Source organism: Panthera leo, chromosome B1, assembly GCF_018350215.1.
Source record: "Panthera leo isolate Ple1 chromosome B1, P.leo_Ple1_pat1.1, whole genome shotgun sequence".
NCBI lineage: Eukaryota > Metazoa > Chordata > Mammalia > Carnivora > Felidae > Panthera > Panthera leo.
The window spans coordinates 131,747,364-131,767,223 of record NC_056682.1 but is presented as its reverse complement, the minus strand read 5'-3'; the positions used below and the strand labels follow the sequence as shown (position 1 = coordinate 131,767,223).

General features: G+C 40.6%; 1 protein-coding gene across 7 annotated transcripts in view; it reads right to left on the bottom strand.

Moving 5' to 3' along the window:
- The window catches only part of FAM13A (family with sequence similarity 13 member A), a 357,659-nt gene that overhangs the window by 29,437 nt on the left and 308,362 nt on the right, over positions 1 to 19,860 (bottom strand). For all 7 annotated transcript variants that reach the window (XM_042935908.1, XM_042935906.1, XM_042935907.1 and 4 more), the window contains 5 exons: positions 11,687 to 11,834; positions 2,648 to 2,858; positions 2,038 to 2,176; positions 1,227 to 1,308; positions 88 to 308 (listed from right to left, as the gene is read on the bottom strand). In XM_042935908.1, the coding sequence (XP_042791842.1) occupies positions 88 to 308; positions 1,227 to 1,308; positions 2,038 to 2,176; positions 2,648 to 2,858; positions 11,687 to 11,834 (801 nt within the window). The remainder of the gene's footprint in view (positions 1 to 87; positions 309 to 1,226; positions 1,309 to 2,037; positions 2,177 to 2,647; positions 2,859 to 11,686; positions 11,835 to 19,860) is intronic.

Below are 19,860 nucleotides of genomic sequence, written 5' to 3'. Positions count from 1 at the left end.
CCATGTGTCAGGCCCTATGTTCCTACCATGTTGACTGGAATGGTTTAGGACTAGCAGTTAGCTGGGGCCTTCACCAAATCGCCACACCTTAATGTCCTCAGGACGGCTGGTTTCTGTCCGCTTCTCCTGGAGCTTCCTCTGGATGGATTCCAGTGTGGCTTCAACGCTGGGCTTTATTACTTTATCCATGAGCTCTTGCTTCTTCTCCTCTTCTTTCTCAAGCTGGGAACCAAAACTCTTGGGGAGCGTGTTACTTCGCTGCCGCATCCTGGGGGTTAGGTCCTCTTCAGATATCTTTAGTTTTGACTCTAGTTGAAAAGATTTGGGGGTGGTGATACATGAGAATTGATGTCTGCTGAACCCAGATTGCTTTTCTGTGGTGTTAATAACTGTTTAGCCCCATCTTTTTGAAAGAAAGTATCTAATTATATCAGTAGTTAAAATCCTTGGGTTATTATGTAAAAGCCTGAAAAAATGCTCATGTTTTCTTGGATTATCTGGAATGTTTTCCAAATTCCTGGGAAAGCTTTAGCTATGTAACATCCATGCTTTGTCCACACCAACAGGTTTGCTGTTCTCAGAATGTGACAGACGTTTCCTATACTTTCTCCCTTACTGTTTATAGGTACTTACTGATTCAGCACTCAACTGCTGGCCAACTTTTTCTCAATAACTTCTCAGAATGTGACAGACGTTTCCTATACTTTCTCCCTTACTGTTTATAGGTACTTACTGATTCAGCACTCAACTGCTGGCCAACTTTTTCTCAATAACTTACATCCCTCGTTTTGGAATTACTTTCCCTTTCTATTCTATTTGGTTGTTTATGACTGTCTCCTAAAAGACAGCATGCTTTTTGAGGGACAAGGACCAAATTCTTTTCATAGACATCTGTGTTTATAGGTCTTCTCCTAACACCACAGCAAATAAAACCTTGGTACTTTAGTAAGTGTTGACTTGAAACCATCATCCTTAAATTCGTGATTTAGGGAATTGGAGAAATGTTTCAGAATTTGCATCTTAGCTGATCTGAGTTGACCTGTGATAGAGACCATGGACAGACATGGGCAAGGTGTCCCCTGAACACCACATGCACTGGGAAGCAGTGTTAAGGAACTGGTCTTTTCTGAAATACTTCAGCCCGTGGTCAGGATGTGGTGAGATCATGAATTCTGCAGGTGGCATGTCTTACAGAAGCCATGCCATGGGTCTAGAACTTTACCTACCTTTAAGTTGTTTCCGGAATTTGGCAAGGTCATTTGTCCATTTTAGAACCTCTGGATTGGCTGCTTTGTCACTGTGGGAAGGCTGAGAAAGGGAAAATTTAACATAAATGTTTTCAAACTGGGGCAGGAAAAAGAAGAAAAGTTTGATGATGAGTTTGTTTTAAAGAGGAAGGGTTGAGTCCCACTGGAAAAAGAAATTAAACATGAACAATCACAGCAAACGTCACAGGTGTGATTCCACTGTCTTTCTTTACATCTGGTTATTTTTGATGCTTTCAAAGAATTCCTCAGAGGCAAAATGGTGAATTTCTATGAGGTCCATGGCCTGTTTTCATGAGTTGTGGGGCTCAGGCCATCAGGCTAACAGAACAGAAAGCAGAGGGGTGTAGGTTTTACACTGCAATCACCATGCAAATGCCTTTTTGCTGCACTTGGGGGCAATGCTAAGATAGATCTGAGAGTAGAATGAGGTCAACGCTAATGAAATTTTAGAAGATAATCTTGAATGAAGTTTTAGCCAACTAGAAGACATCATTTAATGATTTTTCCCATTCCTTTTCATGGATAAATGTATAAGATGTCGACTACAACATTCAATTATTTGTAAGAATACCCTGTACAAGGAAAATGCTGATACATGATGTTTGGGACTTATCAGGGTTTCCCATCCAGTTTTTACTGCCTTTTTGTCTTAAGGTCCATAGAAATCTCCCTTAATCTTTCATCACTTCTCTGAGCTGCTGACAGGCTGGCATGTCAGCATGTCAGGGGACAGGAGGGGACAGGGAGAACCCTGCGAGGAGGCACTTACTCTGTACTTCCTCTCTTCTTCAAATCTATCTTCAAACTTTCGGATCTTCTTTTTAAGGCTCTGAATCCGTCGCGTGAGCTGGGCAGGTGTCAGGTCCTCCTGCTCATCATCGTAGGACCCGAGAGAGGAGCTCCGTCGCCTGTGAGGGGCACAGCGTGGGGCACTCACTGCCTGACAGGTGGGGCTTGGGGAAGGGGATGCAGCATGGAGGGAGAGGGCCCCAAAGGTCTCCATCCTCTTGAATAAGAAAAAGTTGACTACCAGTTCACTTTGTGACCCTGGGCTCTAGATGTCCCATTTATTAAATAGGTCTTTCTCTTGCTCACATTTACGATTAGCAAAGGTAGTACTAAACTATGTGCTGCAGACCCCAAAGTTACATTTTAGATAAGCTTTGGAAAGGATGTGCTAATGGAGATTCAGTATGTGGTGATATAGTTGGGCCAATTGAAAAATTACAATGGAGCCTGCATACTGGGATGGAGTATTCCCCATAGGTTCTTCCAAAGACTTACAATGTAACTTAAAAAATTACTAGCCATCAACACCATTCCTATTCTTTCTAATGTTATGGCGATGATGCAACTGCTTACCAGCAACACAGACATACCTCATGAAAGAATGGGAATTTGGGGGAGAAGGAGGCACTTCTGTGTCATCCAGGTATTGCCGACTCTGCCCATAAGCGTAGAACCGAGGAGAGAGCATGGGGTCACTGTCCTCATCCAGGAGCTGACGAATCAGGCGCCCAGCCTGCGGGGAGAGGTGCGCTTCGTCGGAGTCCACGTTCTCCTGCTGCCACGAGAAGGTAGGGACTGGCTCTGGAAAATACAGAGGGTAAGAAGTCAAAACCACTCATAAAAGCAAATTGTTTCCAGAGTGTTGGGTGGGGGGATGGGCTAAGTGGGTGATGGGCATTAAGGAGGGCACTTATTGGGATGAGCACTGGGTGGTGTATGTAACCGACGAATCACTAAATTCTACTCCTGAAACCAAGACTACCCTATATGTTAACTAACTTGGATTTAAATTTAAAAAAGAAAGAAAGGAAGAAAGAAAGAAAGCATAATTGTTCCCTAAGTTTTCTGAATGGTTTAGGATGCACTGGATTTGGGAGGCACTGAACAACCTCTCACTTCAGATTTCAGGTGCAGATGAAGGGTGCTACACCCCAACAGAAATCATCGATAGATCTGACAGCCTTCATCTACCTTCTAGCTCTGTCCTCACTTGCATTCAAAAGAGAAGGGGATGAGAACGTTTTCACATGAGGGCATTGTGGAGAAGAAAAGCAAGTGCGTCAGCAAGAGAGGTATTTGGCGTCATGGATATGTATCCATCAGTGAAATGACCAGAGAGTCAAATTCATCTTGTGAGAGCCCATTTACCTAGTCTGGACTTCCATTTGGGTCTTTCAGTAAGCTGTTCATGTGCTTCTGCTTAGCGCTGGGATTAGCACATTTAAGATGCATGTTTTGCACTTGAAACTTCAGAAGCTGCTCAAGACTACAGTTAAAGTAAGGTGCTTACACAGATTAGTCAAAAACACAAAGAAGAATGGCTTGCAAAGGATAAATCTGTACAAATTATTTTAGTCTTTAAGGAGAAAAACCATACTCAATACAACCTCCTGATTTGTCATTTTTGGAGGGAATAGTGATATTTCTCTTTCCCTCAAGACCCACCTCAATATATTCCTTTTTTCATTAAAAAAGTCCTACCAGATTTTAAAGATAGATCTCAGATGATGTAGGGTATTTCATTTGTAGTACTCCCTGCATTAAAAAAAAAAGTTATGCCTTAAGTATACTTATGGATTACTGTGATTTATACAAGGCTAGAATTTGGCCATGCTCTGAAAGTTTGGGATTCCTAGAGCTTGAATCATGTAACATTTGTTCCTCCATCTATCAAAGTGTTTATAAAATCTACAAAATTATCTTAAACAAGTACCTACTCAGTATTTTATTTAAAAGCATTATATTATAATCATAGAACGTTAGAGCTGGTTGAAACTTCATACATCATCTAATTTAGCGATTTCTCAGCCCTGGCTGCATGTTAGCATCACAAAGGGAGATATGTGAAACTTCTAACGCACAGGTTGTCAACCACGCAACTCAACAGAATGTTCAGGAGAGGGCCCAGATATACTACCTGCCCCTCCACACACACACACACACACACACACACACACACACACACACACACTTTAAAAGCTACCCAAGAGATCCTACATGCATTCAGATTTGAGAACCATGGATTCAGTCCAACAGAGAACATATAAGGAAGGTGAAACCCAATGAATTTAAGAGCAAATACCTAATCAATGACAAGAGTTAGGACTAACACTAGATCTCCTGACTTGAAGGAAAGCGCTTCAGTTTAGTATGTGCCAGATGCTCCAATAACAAGGATGACTGTGACGTTTTTGAAGACCCCACAGCAGAAGAGGTAAGCACATCACTTAAAAAAAATTAACCTCAGGTAGAATGACATCTGTAGGGTCTCAACATTTAAAGAGAATGAAGTTATCTGGGAACTCAGGTGGTAATACAAATTATTTTTAAAAAGGAAAGCAATGTTAAAGACAGATTTTTGTCCACTCATCTCCCAAAGTGGCAGGGAACACGTGGGTAGATGTACTTGACTAAAGCTGGGGGGGACCAGGAGTTCCCCTCATATGCACTAAATCTTGCAGCAAGCTCCTCCTAGGTGTCAGGGCTCAGATACAAGCAGCTCCAAACTGCTGGCAGAAAAGAACAGAAAATGGATGGAGGGGTGAGGGAAGGAGAGAGTCAGTGGAAAGTAACCCCTAGAGGAATAAGAAAAATGGAGTAAGCTGCAGAAAATGGAAGTATTAAGCTGGCTAGACTGTATCTTTTCATGATATTTCAGAAGACAGCAGCAATTTTCTTTAAGGAGTAGTATCAGTGGAGGCAGGTAGGGAAAGGGTTAAGATGGCTTACACAGTGTTGCAGCAGGCTATAACTTCACCCCAGAGTGGCAAAGGAGCAAAACACATGGGGGGGGGGGTGTGGAGGCCAAGGTGGCATGCAGGGGACAGAGGGCACCGGCAAAGCAAAGTCTGATATTGATATTGGCATATGGGCCATATGCCAGTTGACATTGGCCAGTTTGACATTTCGACTCATCACAATTTAAAAAGGTGTCACCTCAGATCCTGAAGTCCTTGAGTTTGTCTGAACCTAGCAGAATGTCTCTTTAGAAATAGAACAACTGGGGCACCTGGGTGGCTCAGTCGGTTAAGTGCCCGACTTCGGCTCAGGTCATGATCTCACAGCTTGTGAGTTCAAGCCCTGTGTCAGACTCTGTGCTGGCAGCTGGGAGCCTGGAGCCTGCTTCGGATTCTGTGTCTCCTTCTCTCTCTGCCCCTCCCCCGCTTGCATTCTGCCTGTCTCCCAAAAATAAACAAACATAAAAAAAAAAAAAAGAAATAGAACTAATCTTTCAGTTTTAAACTGTGTCTGAAACAAGAGTGTGTGTCTGTGACCATTATCCAAACAATGTCTCCAGTAAAAAAATATATCGTGATCCTGAATTAACTATAAAATACTAATTGTGGAACAGAGTTATGTTATCCTTTGTGGGTAACATGGGGCCATTCATCAGATTTCCCTTTTCTTAACACAGCTCCATTCTTGACCACTCACTTCACTGACAAGATGTCCCAATGTGTCCTTTTCCTAACATCACCAGTGGTATATATGAAATACAAAGTGGAAGCAATTCTAGCTTATGGGTGACATTTTCTCTTAAAGGATAGAGTTAGCATAAATGCATTCATTAAAAAGTGAGAAATGTAAAACCATTATGAATTTCAACCTTAAAAATAAAAGGTTACGCTGCATCATTAGTATGCATGTAGAACAAAAGTGAAGTTTCTCACCCAGGCAAAATGAAATGAAATGGTTGTGTTTCTCCTCTTTCTCTCTCTTTTGGTTTCCATGGATTTATTCATGTACTTTTTAAATTGAAGTATAATTAACATACAGTGTTATCTTAGTTTCAGGTGTATAACATTCAACAATTCCATACATTACTCAGTGCTCATCAAGATAAGTGTACTCTTCATCTCCTTTATCTATTTCACCTATTCCCTCCACTCACCTTCCCTCTGGCAATGATCAGTTTGTCTGTCAGAATCTGTTTTTTGTTTGCCTCTTTTTTTCTTTGTTCATTTGTTTTGTTTCTTAAACTCTGCATGAGTGAAATCATATGATCTTTGTCTGTCTTTGACTTATTTCACTTAGCCTTATACCCTCTTAGGTCCATCCATGTTGTTGCAAATGGCAAGATCTCATTCTTTCCTTTTATTCTATATGGTCTTATAGTTTAGAACATATAGTGCAATATAACTCAATCAATAAAACCAACTATTCCTCTGTTTTAGTTTGAAATGATCTAAAAATACAAGGCCTACTCATGTTTTGATAATTGACACTTACCTGGACAAAGAAGAACTGAATAAGAACAATGTAGTAAATGACAGTGTGTTCAGAGAGTGATCATCCGCCTAGAGACTGTTTTGAGCATATATTCATTGCCATACCCCATTCCTAGTTTGGGAAATAGCTTATGTTTTCAGCAGTAATTCAAGAGCAATGAAATGGATGAAGATATCTCAAGAAAATTATCCAAAGGGAAAACAGAAAAGATTTGATGCTTCAAATTAGATTTTCATCTTAAAGCACCACATAAAACAAATGCAGCTTTATATCTAGACCAGAATTCCTTAGGTACAGTGATTTTAGCCACGTGTCTTGTCACAAAGAACTCTGACCATAAATATGGCATGTCTCTCTATGAAAAATTAACCCACCAGGACGGCTGACATCAGAGCAAGTCAGAAGTAAAAGAGATGAAAGCTACCTTAAAAAAAAAAAAAAAAAAAAAAAAAAGGTCCTAGGGGAGTCCCAGTTCAGACGCTACAGTACACACAGAAATAAGGGAAATTCACTGTGGGAAGAAGAAACATACTTCTGAGTAATATGAATGTGGTCACTGAGATATAGCTACACTCTGCTTAGCCAGCTGGATCCATTTGCTCTACAAAAGACAAGTGGCTGCTAAGATGATTTATTTGATAAATCTGCCAGAATTAAGGGAGCTGATGTTTTCCATATCTCATTTCCAACTCTGTGCTATTTTGAGTCATCGCTTCCTGGCACGATGTCATACCGCCCGCCTTTCAGGGTGGCTCCTGAGTGGTGTCAGGAGGTCTGTGTACATCCCAGACACAGGAAGATGTAGAGGGTATTTACTGGGGAAATCCTATTATAACGGTTTCCTTCGTGTTACAAAACTTAACTTGACAACAATGGTAGTCCTAACAAATCCTTCAAATAATCTGGGTTACAAGGAGCCTTAGTAGTCAGCTTTGTCAATTCAAATTCCATCCTTAATTTTCATATATCTGCTTTGTCTCTATTTGCAAATTTAGTAAGTAGGCCCCCACTTGTTCTATTTAAGTCATTAATAAAATATATGGAACAGACTAGAGCTGAGGACTTTCCTAATAAGAATACCCCCATTTGTGCCAACTTTGATCCATGTATCTGCACATTTAAGTACTGTTGTTAATCAGGTACTAATTCACTTTGCTACCTGTCTTCTATTCTTTCCACATCTGACAGGGCATTGGAGTCCCTGTTAACGACCTAGCTGAGGCCTTTTCAATGTAACATTTCCCTAATCCAGAGTCTGTCTGTCTGTCTTATTCATACACACACACACACACGGAGGTTGGTTTGGTATTTGTCCTTGGTAATCAGTGGAGGATCCAGTAACTATGGGCTTCTTTTCTGTGTTCAGAGTCACGCACTATCATCAGACAGAACTGGGCTCTGGTTTCAAAGAAGTCAAACTCAGGCTGGTTTTTCTTGAAACCATACTTGGAAACATTTACAGAAGATAGTAATAATATCAACTAACACTCACATAGTGCCTGTTAAGTTCCTATACTATGCCAAGCACTTTGCATCTATTAGATCCTTTAATCCTTGCAACAAACTTACTAAATGAATAGTACTCTGTTACTCATTATCATCTGCTGTTACACCTATCTAAAAATGGGGAAGTTGAGGCTGAAACTGTTAACACATTTACTAACATGTCCACAAAGCGACAAAGTATTAGAGCCATGATTGAACCCACGGTGTGCCTGGCTCTTAGTCATTATGGCCTACTGCCTGCCAGGATACATAACTGGAATTGCTGAGAAAGAGGCCTCAGAGAGGAAGTCAGGAGATTTGTTATCTCGAATCATCATTTTGCTTCTTTTGGCCTCAGTTTTCTTATCTGTATAATGGGAGGTTTCAGTCAAAAGATCTTTAAGATCCCTTGCTTCTTTATCATTCTTTTAAAGCATTTCTTTTCTGAAGTTATTTTTGATAAGTAGTGATAAATAGGAAATATGAAGTATTTTATACCCTTTAAAAATGTTCTTTTAAACTTAATCTCACTATGACAAAGTTAGTAGAATTGCTGATGGTTTAAACCTCATCCTCCACAAACGGTACCCTCCAAATCAACATGAATTGGCTGATTAGGAACATTCTAATTAAGCAATTAGAGGTGTCTAATGACTGCCTCTGAAGGGCTTTCCTCCCCCCCCCTTTTTTTTTAAAGTAGGTTTCATGTCCAGCGTGGCACCAATGTGGGGCTTGAACTTACAACCGTGAGATCAAGACCTGAGCTGAGATTGAGCTGGATGCTCAAACGACTGAGCCAACCATGCGCCCCTGAAGGATTTTAAGTAACAATAGTACATTTGATTTGTATATTCATTTAATTTGGCAAAGTAGAAAAAAAATAATGCCATGTGGATAGATAAAAAATGTGCCCTAATACATAGGTACATATAGAGAAAAAAAAGAAAAGAAAAAGCACGTATTACTTATCTGCCGACAAGCATGATTAGACTCTGATCCTAGCCTGTGGAATCTGTATTAGTTTCATTTCCTTTTTTGTTTCCCTGATAGAATATGCCCCCGAAGCCAGAGAACAGCTTTGCCATATGGCAGCATATGCTTCTGGGGCTAGTACTGGCAGGCTGCTCAGTGAGCACCGCCTCACCTGGTGTTCTGCGATGGCATATGAGTGAGAGGGTATGAACTAAAGTGTGAGAACAGGGAACAGACAAGCCAACCCAAAACAGGAGGCTACACTGTGTAGTGACTTGGAGACTTACAGTTGGATGCTGGCTCATAGGATTTTGGTAACAATGACTTCCATTTCTACATTTTATTGCATTGGTTTCACATTCACAGTTTAAATTAGTGCAAAGTGGACTCCATACTGCAAAGCTACCATTTTGTTCGTTTCTTACTGAAGCCATATATATATATTATATATATATATTATATTAATATATATATTAAATATTATATATATAATATATTATATATATAATATATTATATATATAATATATTATATATATATATAATATATATATATATATAGCATGTATATTATGCGTGTATGTGTGTGTGTGTATATATATGATTCCTTTATTTTGACTATACTATTATAATGTAATTTGGAAATTTAAAATAAATATACAATAAAAAACGGCCACTGAAAACAGTAATCAAATGATGAAAACGGCCTTGAAATGAATCCATGTACATTTTCAAGATATGCAAGTTCAGCCACTAACACAGTAACTGGCAAAAAAAGTTAAAACAAATCCCTTCATTAATTACATGGGTAATACAATTAGTATTTCCAAGCCTATTGTATTTTTTCCCAATAAGCTTTTAAAAATTCTATATCGTTTCCCAACACAACATAAAATGTTGATTCTTTTATCTAGAAGAGAATTCTTTACATTAAATAATAAAACAGTTTTAAAGAAACTGTAAGTTAGCTTTCAACCATACTGGAGAGGATTTTCATACTCGTTTCTTAAAATATGCTGGAAGAGATCGCAAATTTATGATTGACCAAGATAAGAATAATCAAACCGAGTCCATTTCAAGAGGAGGAAGAATCTACCTGTCCCTTTACTGAATACACCAAGATCATGTGGCTAATTTGAATTCTGTCCCAAAATCCTAGGGTTTTTTTTGCCTAAAGTTTTGTTTCTGATGTGAAGAGACCTTATTATTGAAACCCAAATACAACATTTGTTTTGGGTACTGCTTTTTTATTTGGGTAGCAGTGGCTACTGTGGGACTTTTTTTGAAGGGGAGGGGTTGTTTTTATTTATTTGTTTATTTATTTCAGTAAATGAAATTTATTGTCAAATTGGTTTCCATACAACACCCAGTGCTCATCCCAAAAGGTGCCCTCCTCAATACCCATCACCCACCCTCGGGGAGGGGTTGTTCTTAATGTACGACGAATTTAAAACACACCTCATTCTTCCAAAGTACCGAAAACAAAAGAAGAACAATAAAATACTATCCAGGAATATATCACTTAAACTAAAAACAAAACAAAACACCCTGCAATTTTGTCTAATGACTGTATCGTGAACTGGGAAGATCGTTGAAAATCCCAGACCCACTGCCTAATTACATGGTAAAGGGGGCTAGAACACGTTTCTTAGATTGCAAAGAGGGAGGACTAGAACAAAAACAGTTTGTTTTTGTTTCACCAAGCCGTGGATGCAAGGAGCATAATGGGATTGTTATTTTTCACCTTGTGGTCTGTTTACATCATCTTTTGGTCCTTCATCTATGCTCATTTACAAATGAGTACTTTTTAGTTTAAAAACGGGTGGGGGAGAAGACAAGGAAATCCAGGTGCTTTGGAAAAGGACTGATTTCCTGTAGCTGTAATTCTCTGTGCCGCTGTGTTGAGTTGTGCTGCTGTTCTGAAACCAAGCACACAATTTCTCCCTCTTTGTAGCCTCCAAACACACACTACACAGAGGCTGCTGGGCATGCATTTTGGATACACGCTGATACATGTTTGGATGCAGACACATGGATAATGAAAGAAGAGCAGCCAGAGCCTTCCTGAAATACAATTTGGACAAGATGAGGATACTCTCTTCTTCCTCACAAGTAAATTTCTAATGTTTTGCCAAAAATCTCGAGAAAAACCAATCTAACACACTGTATTACAGGCTTCCAAGCAAAGCACTTTTTATTCATTGTTCTCTTTGATGAGCAAACCCCTTAGGCTGGCTAACCTGGCTTAAAAAAAAAATTCTATCCATAAAATCAATCATAGAAGCAAGGCAAGCCAAAGCATCTTTCTCGAAAAAACAGGAAGGAGATTTAATGAAGGAGGTAGATGGTGGGTGTGGAGCAGTGGGAAGAGAAGCGGGGTGCCCAGATGAAGTCCTAAACGTGTACCCATCCGTTAGTCCTCTACTCGGTACTACTAGAGGCAAAACACTTGCATCAGCACTCCTGGTGAGTTAAGAAATAAAAAAGGCTGCAAGGTGCCGCTCTGATAGAGGGCAAGCACATTTTCTTTCTTAGATTGCAATTACTCCTGGCAACATTTAACGTGACACATTCTATGCCAGGGAAAGGATTTTCAGTCATTTAGAAACACAGTTACTCCTACACCCATGCTTTCATACGTCCATGTGGTTATATGCCTCTCGTTTATGCGACTTTATATATGCTCTGCCAATATTAAAGCATCCAAATAGCGGCTGACCCTACCTTCCCAGCTCTTATCGTCACACAATGCAGTCAGGTCCAGCTCAGGCACTTCGGAGACAAAGCTCTCCTGCTGCTCATCGGCATCTTGGGTCCTCTGCAGTTTGGTGTCAGTTATGCCGGAGTGCTCCTGAATCTTCATTGTGGGGTTCTGCAATAACAGCACAATGTCCCCAAATATCTTACTGCTCACCAAAACCCAAAAATGTCTGCAGCAGTTCCACTCCTTCTGGATGAAACCTCCCAAGCTGAGGCTGTGGGTGTACCCAGCACAGAAATCAAAATCATAGTTTGATGCCCCCTGGATACTGGCTGGCCACCTGCATGCAAGAAGCCACTGTCCATCTATGCTCCTTTAACTTTTCCGCTGAGGAAGACAAGAGGATTTCCAAGAGCTGCTGCCCCTCCTGATAACTGCAGGCAGCTGACAGTCTTGATGGTTACTGATTGCGGCCAGGAATGAGGGAAAAGGAGTTTGTGTTTCCTTAAAGGAGTACAGCCCTGCAGACGGTAAACAACAACAAAAATCCTGCTACCGCCGTTGCTAAGGCTGTAGAAGCAACATGGTGTCTCCTGTGTGCAGACTTCTTTGCCCCGTAGGTAAACAGTCCGGCAAGGCCAGGAGCAGAGGCTGTGTGCACGAATGCCCTCCTGCTGGCCCTGCAGGCTTAGATCAATTAAGCAGGGCTAGCTGCACATTCCCAGATTTCCTGTGGTTGTTTTCTCCCCGAGTGTGGGGAGGACAGACTATTTATGGAGGAGCTCTGGGTATTAAAGCATTGTTGCGCAAATTCAAACAGCACAGGGGTTTGGCGGCTCATCTGGGCTAGCAGTAAGGAATACGGACTCTGGAAATGAGCCAAAATGACACAGGGAGCACTTTTTTTTTTAAGTAAAAAGCCAAGAACTGGCAAGTCAGCAATGCATAATTTATGTCTTAACAAATATCAAACTGTCACTTGTTTTCCTACTATTCTTCTAGTCTGAGTACTGAATACTGAGCTCCACTTGGTTTTGCTCACTGGGGGCACCTACACCCGGCTCGGCTACCTGGGGGATGGGAAAACCCTCTCCCAGAGGCGGCTGTTTTAGCTAAGTGATTTTATGTTGACAAAATTTGCCCTGAAATTAATTCTTTTTTACCTTGCTTTTTTTTTGGCATCTTGTAAGCCCAACCATTGTCCCTTTCCCTTCTCTCCTAAGATTATAAACCCAAGTGTTTACTCACAAATACCCTTCTCAAGTAGCACAGATCTGTACAAGAGATTTTCTTTGGAGAATAACTGGAAATTTATTTTAGCAAATATATTAAAGGAAAAAAACCTAAACATCTGGAAATCATAAATGATTCCTTTAATGCATGAGAAATGTTCTCCTGCTTAAAATAAGCACTATTAAGACTTCCAGCTACTTTTAATAGCTATTCAACCCACTTTGATATCACCAGGGGAATAGACGGGGGCTTTTACTATTATATTTCCATGAAATGATGCACAAGGGGCTGCTATTTTCTTCACATTTGGAATAAAATGAAAGATCATCAATCAGTTCATGATGAGCTCCTAAAGACAGATGAAAATGCCAAGTAATCTAGGGCTTTAAGATACCTCAAAATGCTGCTTGTCTAATGGGGAAAACAGATTATGCACTTATGCTATAAAAATTATTTGTTCCTACAGCTGAGTCCTAAGTGGACCAGGGCTGAATGACCAAATCTGGCACTCAGTTTTTTAAGTTACAGGGTCAGCCACCAACCACCTGTGTGTGTGTGTTAGAATCTGCATACAGCAAATACACATTTTTCTCAATATTTTTAACACTGGTTACACTTAGAGACATAAAAACGAATATAAGAAATATGATTCCATATTGTAAGCATGACATATTCTTCTGGAAGAGCATGTATCAGCCCCTGACACTGTGCACTCGTGGAATGGATGTGGAGCTTGCTTTACAGGCAGACCTGGGCTTGCTGTGTGGCCGACATTTACTAGCTTGGTGCTCTGGCTGAACTGCTTCATTCACAACATCAATCTTGCAAGGTTCCTCTGAAGATCTGGGAGAAGGTATGAAAGGACACTAACACAGTGCCTGGAGCATAAGAAACCCACACAGGGAGGCCATCACTCTTTTTTCATTACCAGGCCCCATATGCAGATGAGGAAAACACTGCCATGTCTCAAAATGCTAGAGAGAGGGGTTGGAGATGAGGCATGTTCCACGGCAATTCGAGGTGAACCGTGCTATCTCAAGGGGTGGAGTTTTAGATGCATTATGAACAAAGAAAAGAGCCTTTTGGGTTCCAGACACACGTCAGCACTAGCAATTTTGGTGTTTTGGGGCAGTGTGGGTGAGAAGGGTTGAGGAGGAGCAAGCACGAAGACAGGCACCATGGGAGTTCACTGCAATGTGTACTTTTTATGACTGCTACCTCTGTCTGTATCAGCACCCATTTCAAAGGAAATTGAGATTACGAAATTTTTTCTACATCTGAATTAGCATCCATTTCAAAGAAAGTTAAAATGAGAATATTAAAGTTTTTTCTCCCCCCTCCAAAATGTACAGATTTATTCATTCTTTCAACAGCATGGTATGGGGCACCCACTGTGCTGGGTGTGTGAGACATGCACGCTCCCAACACTGAGGGAGCTGGCACTTTGTGGGACAGGCTCAAGAATGCTCAGGGGAGTTCTGAGCACAGTTGATTTGGGTGCCATACAACAATGGGCCACCTTGTGAATTAGTGAGCTGCTCTTCACAGTATTGCAATGAAGTTTGAGAGTCAGGTATGTGGGAGACAGAGAGATTACTGCCATGGGTGGGAGGCTGGAATAGATACCCCCTAAGTTCCTATTATTCTAACAAAGAGAATCAGGTCAAAACTTTTTTGTTTATTCAGTAATAACATCACATGCTATATACTTAAATAGGGATATTATGTTGTGTGCTATTATGTTGTGTGCAAAGATAATATTTACTCATTTATTTAACAAATAAATTTTTAGTACTTACTACATGCTAGGCCATTTTCTAGACACTGGAGATACTTCAGGGGACAAAATCAAGTCTGTCCTTAATGAATCTTACAGGAAGTGACAGTAAACGAAGAAAAACATGTCAGGCAGTGATATGGACTATGGACAAAAATAAAGCAGAGTAAGAGGGATGATGGAGATCAGGGCCACAGTCTGCAATTTTATAACGAGTGGTCAGGAAAGACCCTTCCTAAGAAGGGACATATGAGCAGAGATATGAAGGAAATGCAGAAGTGAGTCATCTACTGGAAGAACATCTCAGGAAGAAGAAAAGCAAGTGCAAAGGCCCTGAGGTATGGTCGCTGTGTTTAAGGAATAGCAAAAAGATCACTGTATCTGAAGTCACCATATAAGGGTGTTTAGATTGTGCCACATACAATGGGGTATCACTCACACTATAGACCTATATTAACTTACATAAGCTTCTGGACTTTCTGGCTCATTTTTTACACAGTAGTGGAGGGGTCTCTCTTACACAAACCGCAACAGCTTGCATAGCATGGGCACACTCAGCACAGCCCTCATCAGCACACCCACATGCTCGGCTCTGTCCCGCTATGCTGTGATCGGTCCCTGAGGCTGCTCTTTCATTTGCCCTCTGCTCTCAATTTCTGGCCTCACTGGTCTCACCAGAACCTGACATGGCTGCCTTGCCTGGGGGTGCAGAGTGGGCTGCTGGTGTGGACCCGGGATTTATGTACACGTGGGATCTAGGGATGCTGCTCAGGGGCCACCCACGCTGAAGCTGTTCAGGCTCGGCAGCAATACGCCGTCATAAAACAACTCTTCCTTCAAATGTTAGTTAGCCTAGTTTGGGTGATGCACCTCTCCAGATCATTCCACACACTCTCCTGTTGCTCATCATATGGAATTACACTTGTCTACTTGCTTGTCTGCTTCTTCTACTAGATCATTAATGTCAAAATGTCAAGGACATTCTCAAATACCAAAATATTTCTGGTTTCAACTTTTGTTGTTTATATGTCTTATATCTTCAGCTGAATCAGAGAGTAAATGAGTTACAATAGTCCCCCCTTATTCTGAGGGGGTACATTCCAAGACGCCCAGTGGATGCCTGAAACCAAAGGATAGTACTGAACCCTACATGCACTATGCTTTTTCCTATACATACATACCTATGATAAAGTCTAACTGATAAATTAGGCACAGCAAGAAATGAACAATAACTGCTAATAACATAGAACCACTGTACTGCATAATGTAATACAAGTCATGTGAATGTGATCTCTTTCTCAAAATATCTTACTGTGAGATACTTACACTTCTTGTGATGCTGTGAGATGACAAAGGTCTATGCGAGGTGAAGCGAGGTGAATCGTGTGGACATTGTGACACAGTGTTGGGCTACTATTGACCTTCAGGTGACATGTCAGAAAGACAATCATCTGCTTCTGGACCAGGGTTGACTGTGGGTAACTGAAATCACGGGAAGTGAAACCGCAGATAAGGGGGACTACTGCTTTTTCACAATTTTCAACTCAGAGATCCTTATGCCGTGGGGTCACACACCAAACCCTTGTCAAAAATGTTGTGCCTTCTGTTGGTGGGAATGCAAACTGGTGCAGCCACTCTGGAAAACAGTGTGGAGGTTCCTCAAAAAATTAAAAATAGACCTACCCTATGACCCAGCAGTAGCACTGCTAGGAATTTACCCAAGGGATACAGGAGTACTGATGCATAGGGGCACTTGTACCCCAATGTTTATAGCAGCACTCTCAACAATAGCCAAATTATGGAAAGAGCCTAAATGTCCATCAACTGATGAATGGATAAAGAAATTGTGGTTTATATACACAATGGAATACTACGTGGCAATGAGAAAGAATGAAATATGGCCTTTTGTAGCAACGTGGATGGAACTGGAGAGTGTGATGCTAAGTGAAATAAGCCATACAGAGAAAGACAGATACCATATGGTTTCACTCTTATGTGGATCCTGAGAAACGTAACAGAAACCCATGGGAGAGGGGAAGGAAAAAAAAAAAAAGAGGTTAGAGTGGGAGAGAGCCAAAGCATAAGAGACTCTTAAAAACTGAGAACAAACTGAGGTTTGATGGGGGGGTGTGAGGGAGGGGAGGGTGGGTGATGGGTATTGAGGAGGGCACCTTTTGGGATGAGCACTGGGTGTTGTATGGAAACCAATTTGACAATAAATTTCATATATTAAAAAAAAATTTTTGTGCCTTACAGAAACCCACTAAACAACAGTGTGGTGTGGCAGACAGGGGATGGGTTGAAGAGTTGGAGACCTGAGTTTCAATACTGGCCAACTAGCAGCAAGACCTTCAATGAAAACCTCTTTGTGCTTTAGCTTCTTCTTTTTTTTTTAAAGCTTTTTTTCTATAATGCAAATGCAAGACTTCATAAAGTTGGCATGAAGATTAAGTGAAAAACATATACAAAAATGGCTGGCCCATAGTTACTGTAAAAAAATACTATTTCCAATTATTCATTACTTCCCTTTCACATTCATTCATCTGGCAAGTGTTTATTGAACACATACTATGTCCTAGGCACTAGGATTACAGGAATTAACAAGATATGGAATTTAGTGTGGAACAAAGACACTGAACATGTAAATACCAGTGTCACATATGTTATAAAAGAAAAAAAACAGGATGCCAGGGAGCACATACTCAAGAGAGCTCACCTTGCCTGGGACCTCAGGTGACATTCCATGTTCAGGTCAAGGAACCATTAACTACTATTCACCTGATCTTTGTCAAGACTTGCCCTATCAAACTGGGCCTGGCTTTTTCAGTTCTCAGACTTCACTAATCTTGCTCCTTCCCTGACTTCAAATAGTTGAATTTTTGTTCCATCCCTTCTCCCTCCCTGCACAGGATATAAATAAGTAGCCTAATGGCTTACCAGAGCCAGGAGCGATGATATCAGAGAGTGTACTGTGTAATGCAGTTTGCACAGGAAGGAACCACACAGTGTTAACAGAAGAACCACATGGAACCATAAACATTTACTGTTTGGCCTGACAATAAAAGAAAGTGGACATAACAAATTTCCAAAGTTCATGGGAATCCCAAAGTTTCGGTAGCCGTTAGGGACTGGGTGAAATGGGAAGTGAATCTAAATAAATAGAGCCTTTAAATTATTCTTGCTCTCACATTAAAACCAATAATAACAAAATCCTAAGGCTTCCGTACAATACACCGAAGTTGAAATAACACGGTGATTCATTTCATAAATCCTTGTTGACAGGGATATTTCAGAATTTATCTCAATCCTGCTCAGGGCAAATAAAAGACTAGACTTAAGATGTTTGATAATTAATATTAATTTTCAGTCTTGATTGGAAAGCCTTGTCTTCTCTCTTACTCCTCTCTTTCTTTTTTCAAGCAGGATAAAAAAGGGAAATGGACTTCTGTTTACTATGAATGTCTTATTTGTTATCAAAGGTATGCTTCTAAGCAGTGTTAAATTCACTGCTTCTAGCAGTAGGCTTAGAAAGCATAAAGAATGTAAAAATATCTTGAAAGAATTTAACACTTCATTAACCTTATACTTCTGACATAAAATGACCTCTCCCAGATAAGGTAATACCCTTCCATGCACTCAATAATTCTTAAAGTTTTTTTTTTTTTTTTTTTTTTTTTACATTTATTCATTTTTGAGAGACAGAGACAGAGCACCAGTCGGGGAGGGGCAGAGAGAGATGGAGATACAGAATCCGAAGCAGGCTCCAGGCTCTGAGCTGTCAGCACAGAGGCTGATGCGGGGCTCGAACTCACAAACTGTGAGATCATGACCTGAGCACAAGTCGGTCGCTCAACTGAGTGAGCCGCCCAGGCACCCCCCAATTTTTTTTTAATGTTTATTTTTGAGAGAGAGAGGGAGACAGAGCACGAGTGGGGGAGGGACAGAGAGAGAGGGAGACACAGAATCCGAAGCAGGCTCCAGGCTCTGAGCTGTCAGCACAGAGGCTGATGCGGGGCTCGAACTCACAAACTGCGAGATCATGACCTGAGCTGAAGTCCGACACTTAACCGACTGAGTCACCCAGGCGCCCCACGCACTCAATAATTCTTACAGGTATTGCTTTCTTGATAAAGTATTAAGTATAAAGTTATAGGTTTCATGTTCTGGATTTTATACAGAGGCATGAAATATCTCCCCAAAAGGAAAGAACTTATCAGAAGGAATCACTGAAGCATAAGGTTGAAACTCCATTGTAAGAACTTCGAAAATATGTATTTTCAGTGATACCTTTTAGAATCTAGAAATTGCTGGTTTTAAGGACGACCTTTCTTCTGGATGCTTCCAGTTGTTCACTGAATTTAAAAAGAAACAAAAGAACAAAGACTCTGGATTCCATCTGTATAGGGAACAGTGTGCTAGGCTCTTCCTTACATCACCTCATTTCAAAAAGCCCAAACGGGATATTTTATTTTATTTATTTTTTAATTTTTTTAAATGTTTATTTATTTTTTAGAGAGAAAGCATGAGTGGGGGAGAGGCAGAGAGAGAGAGGGAGACACAGAATCAGAAGCAGGCTCCAGGCTCTGAGCTGTCAGCACAGAGCCCCAAGTGGGGCCCGAACTCATGAACCGTGAGATCATGACCTGAGCCGAAGTCAGATGTTTAACAGACTGAGCTACCCAGGGCCCCCCCAGATATTTTATTAAAATGCCAGCCTTTTGAAAACCTACCCAAAGAAATCATACTTTAATTTTTGGCATTTTGAAGGGACTCTAAATTTTTTTTCATTGACCATTGGAGATCTCAAGCAGATTCTCTTTTTGGATAAGATGAGTTGATTCAAAAAATTAAAAAGATGTGCCACAAAGGGATAAACTGATGTTCAGGTGTCAACACATGCATCCAAACAAAAACACATTTAAGGGCTGCAAAATGATTACTTCAAAAATAAAGTCACAGTTGCGCCTGCATTTGTGTCTGAGCAGCAGATTCTAAAACCAGCTTCTCTCTGCCTATCTGTCCCTGTAAGGAGCATCACCAGTGTTCCTCATTCTCATGGAAACGTGACTCAAAACAAAAGGAAAGACCACCTTTCCCAACAGCTCTCATTTGTTGTCTTAATCTCACATGGATCTCAAGAATATGTAAGGAAAAATTTAAAGGACGGTATTAAGGAAGACAAATTGT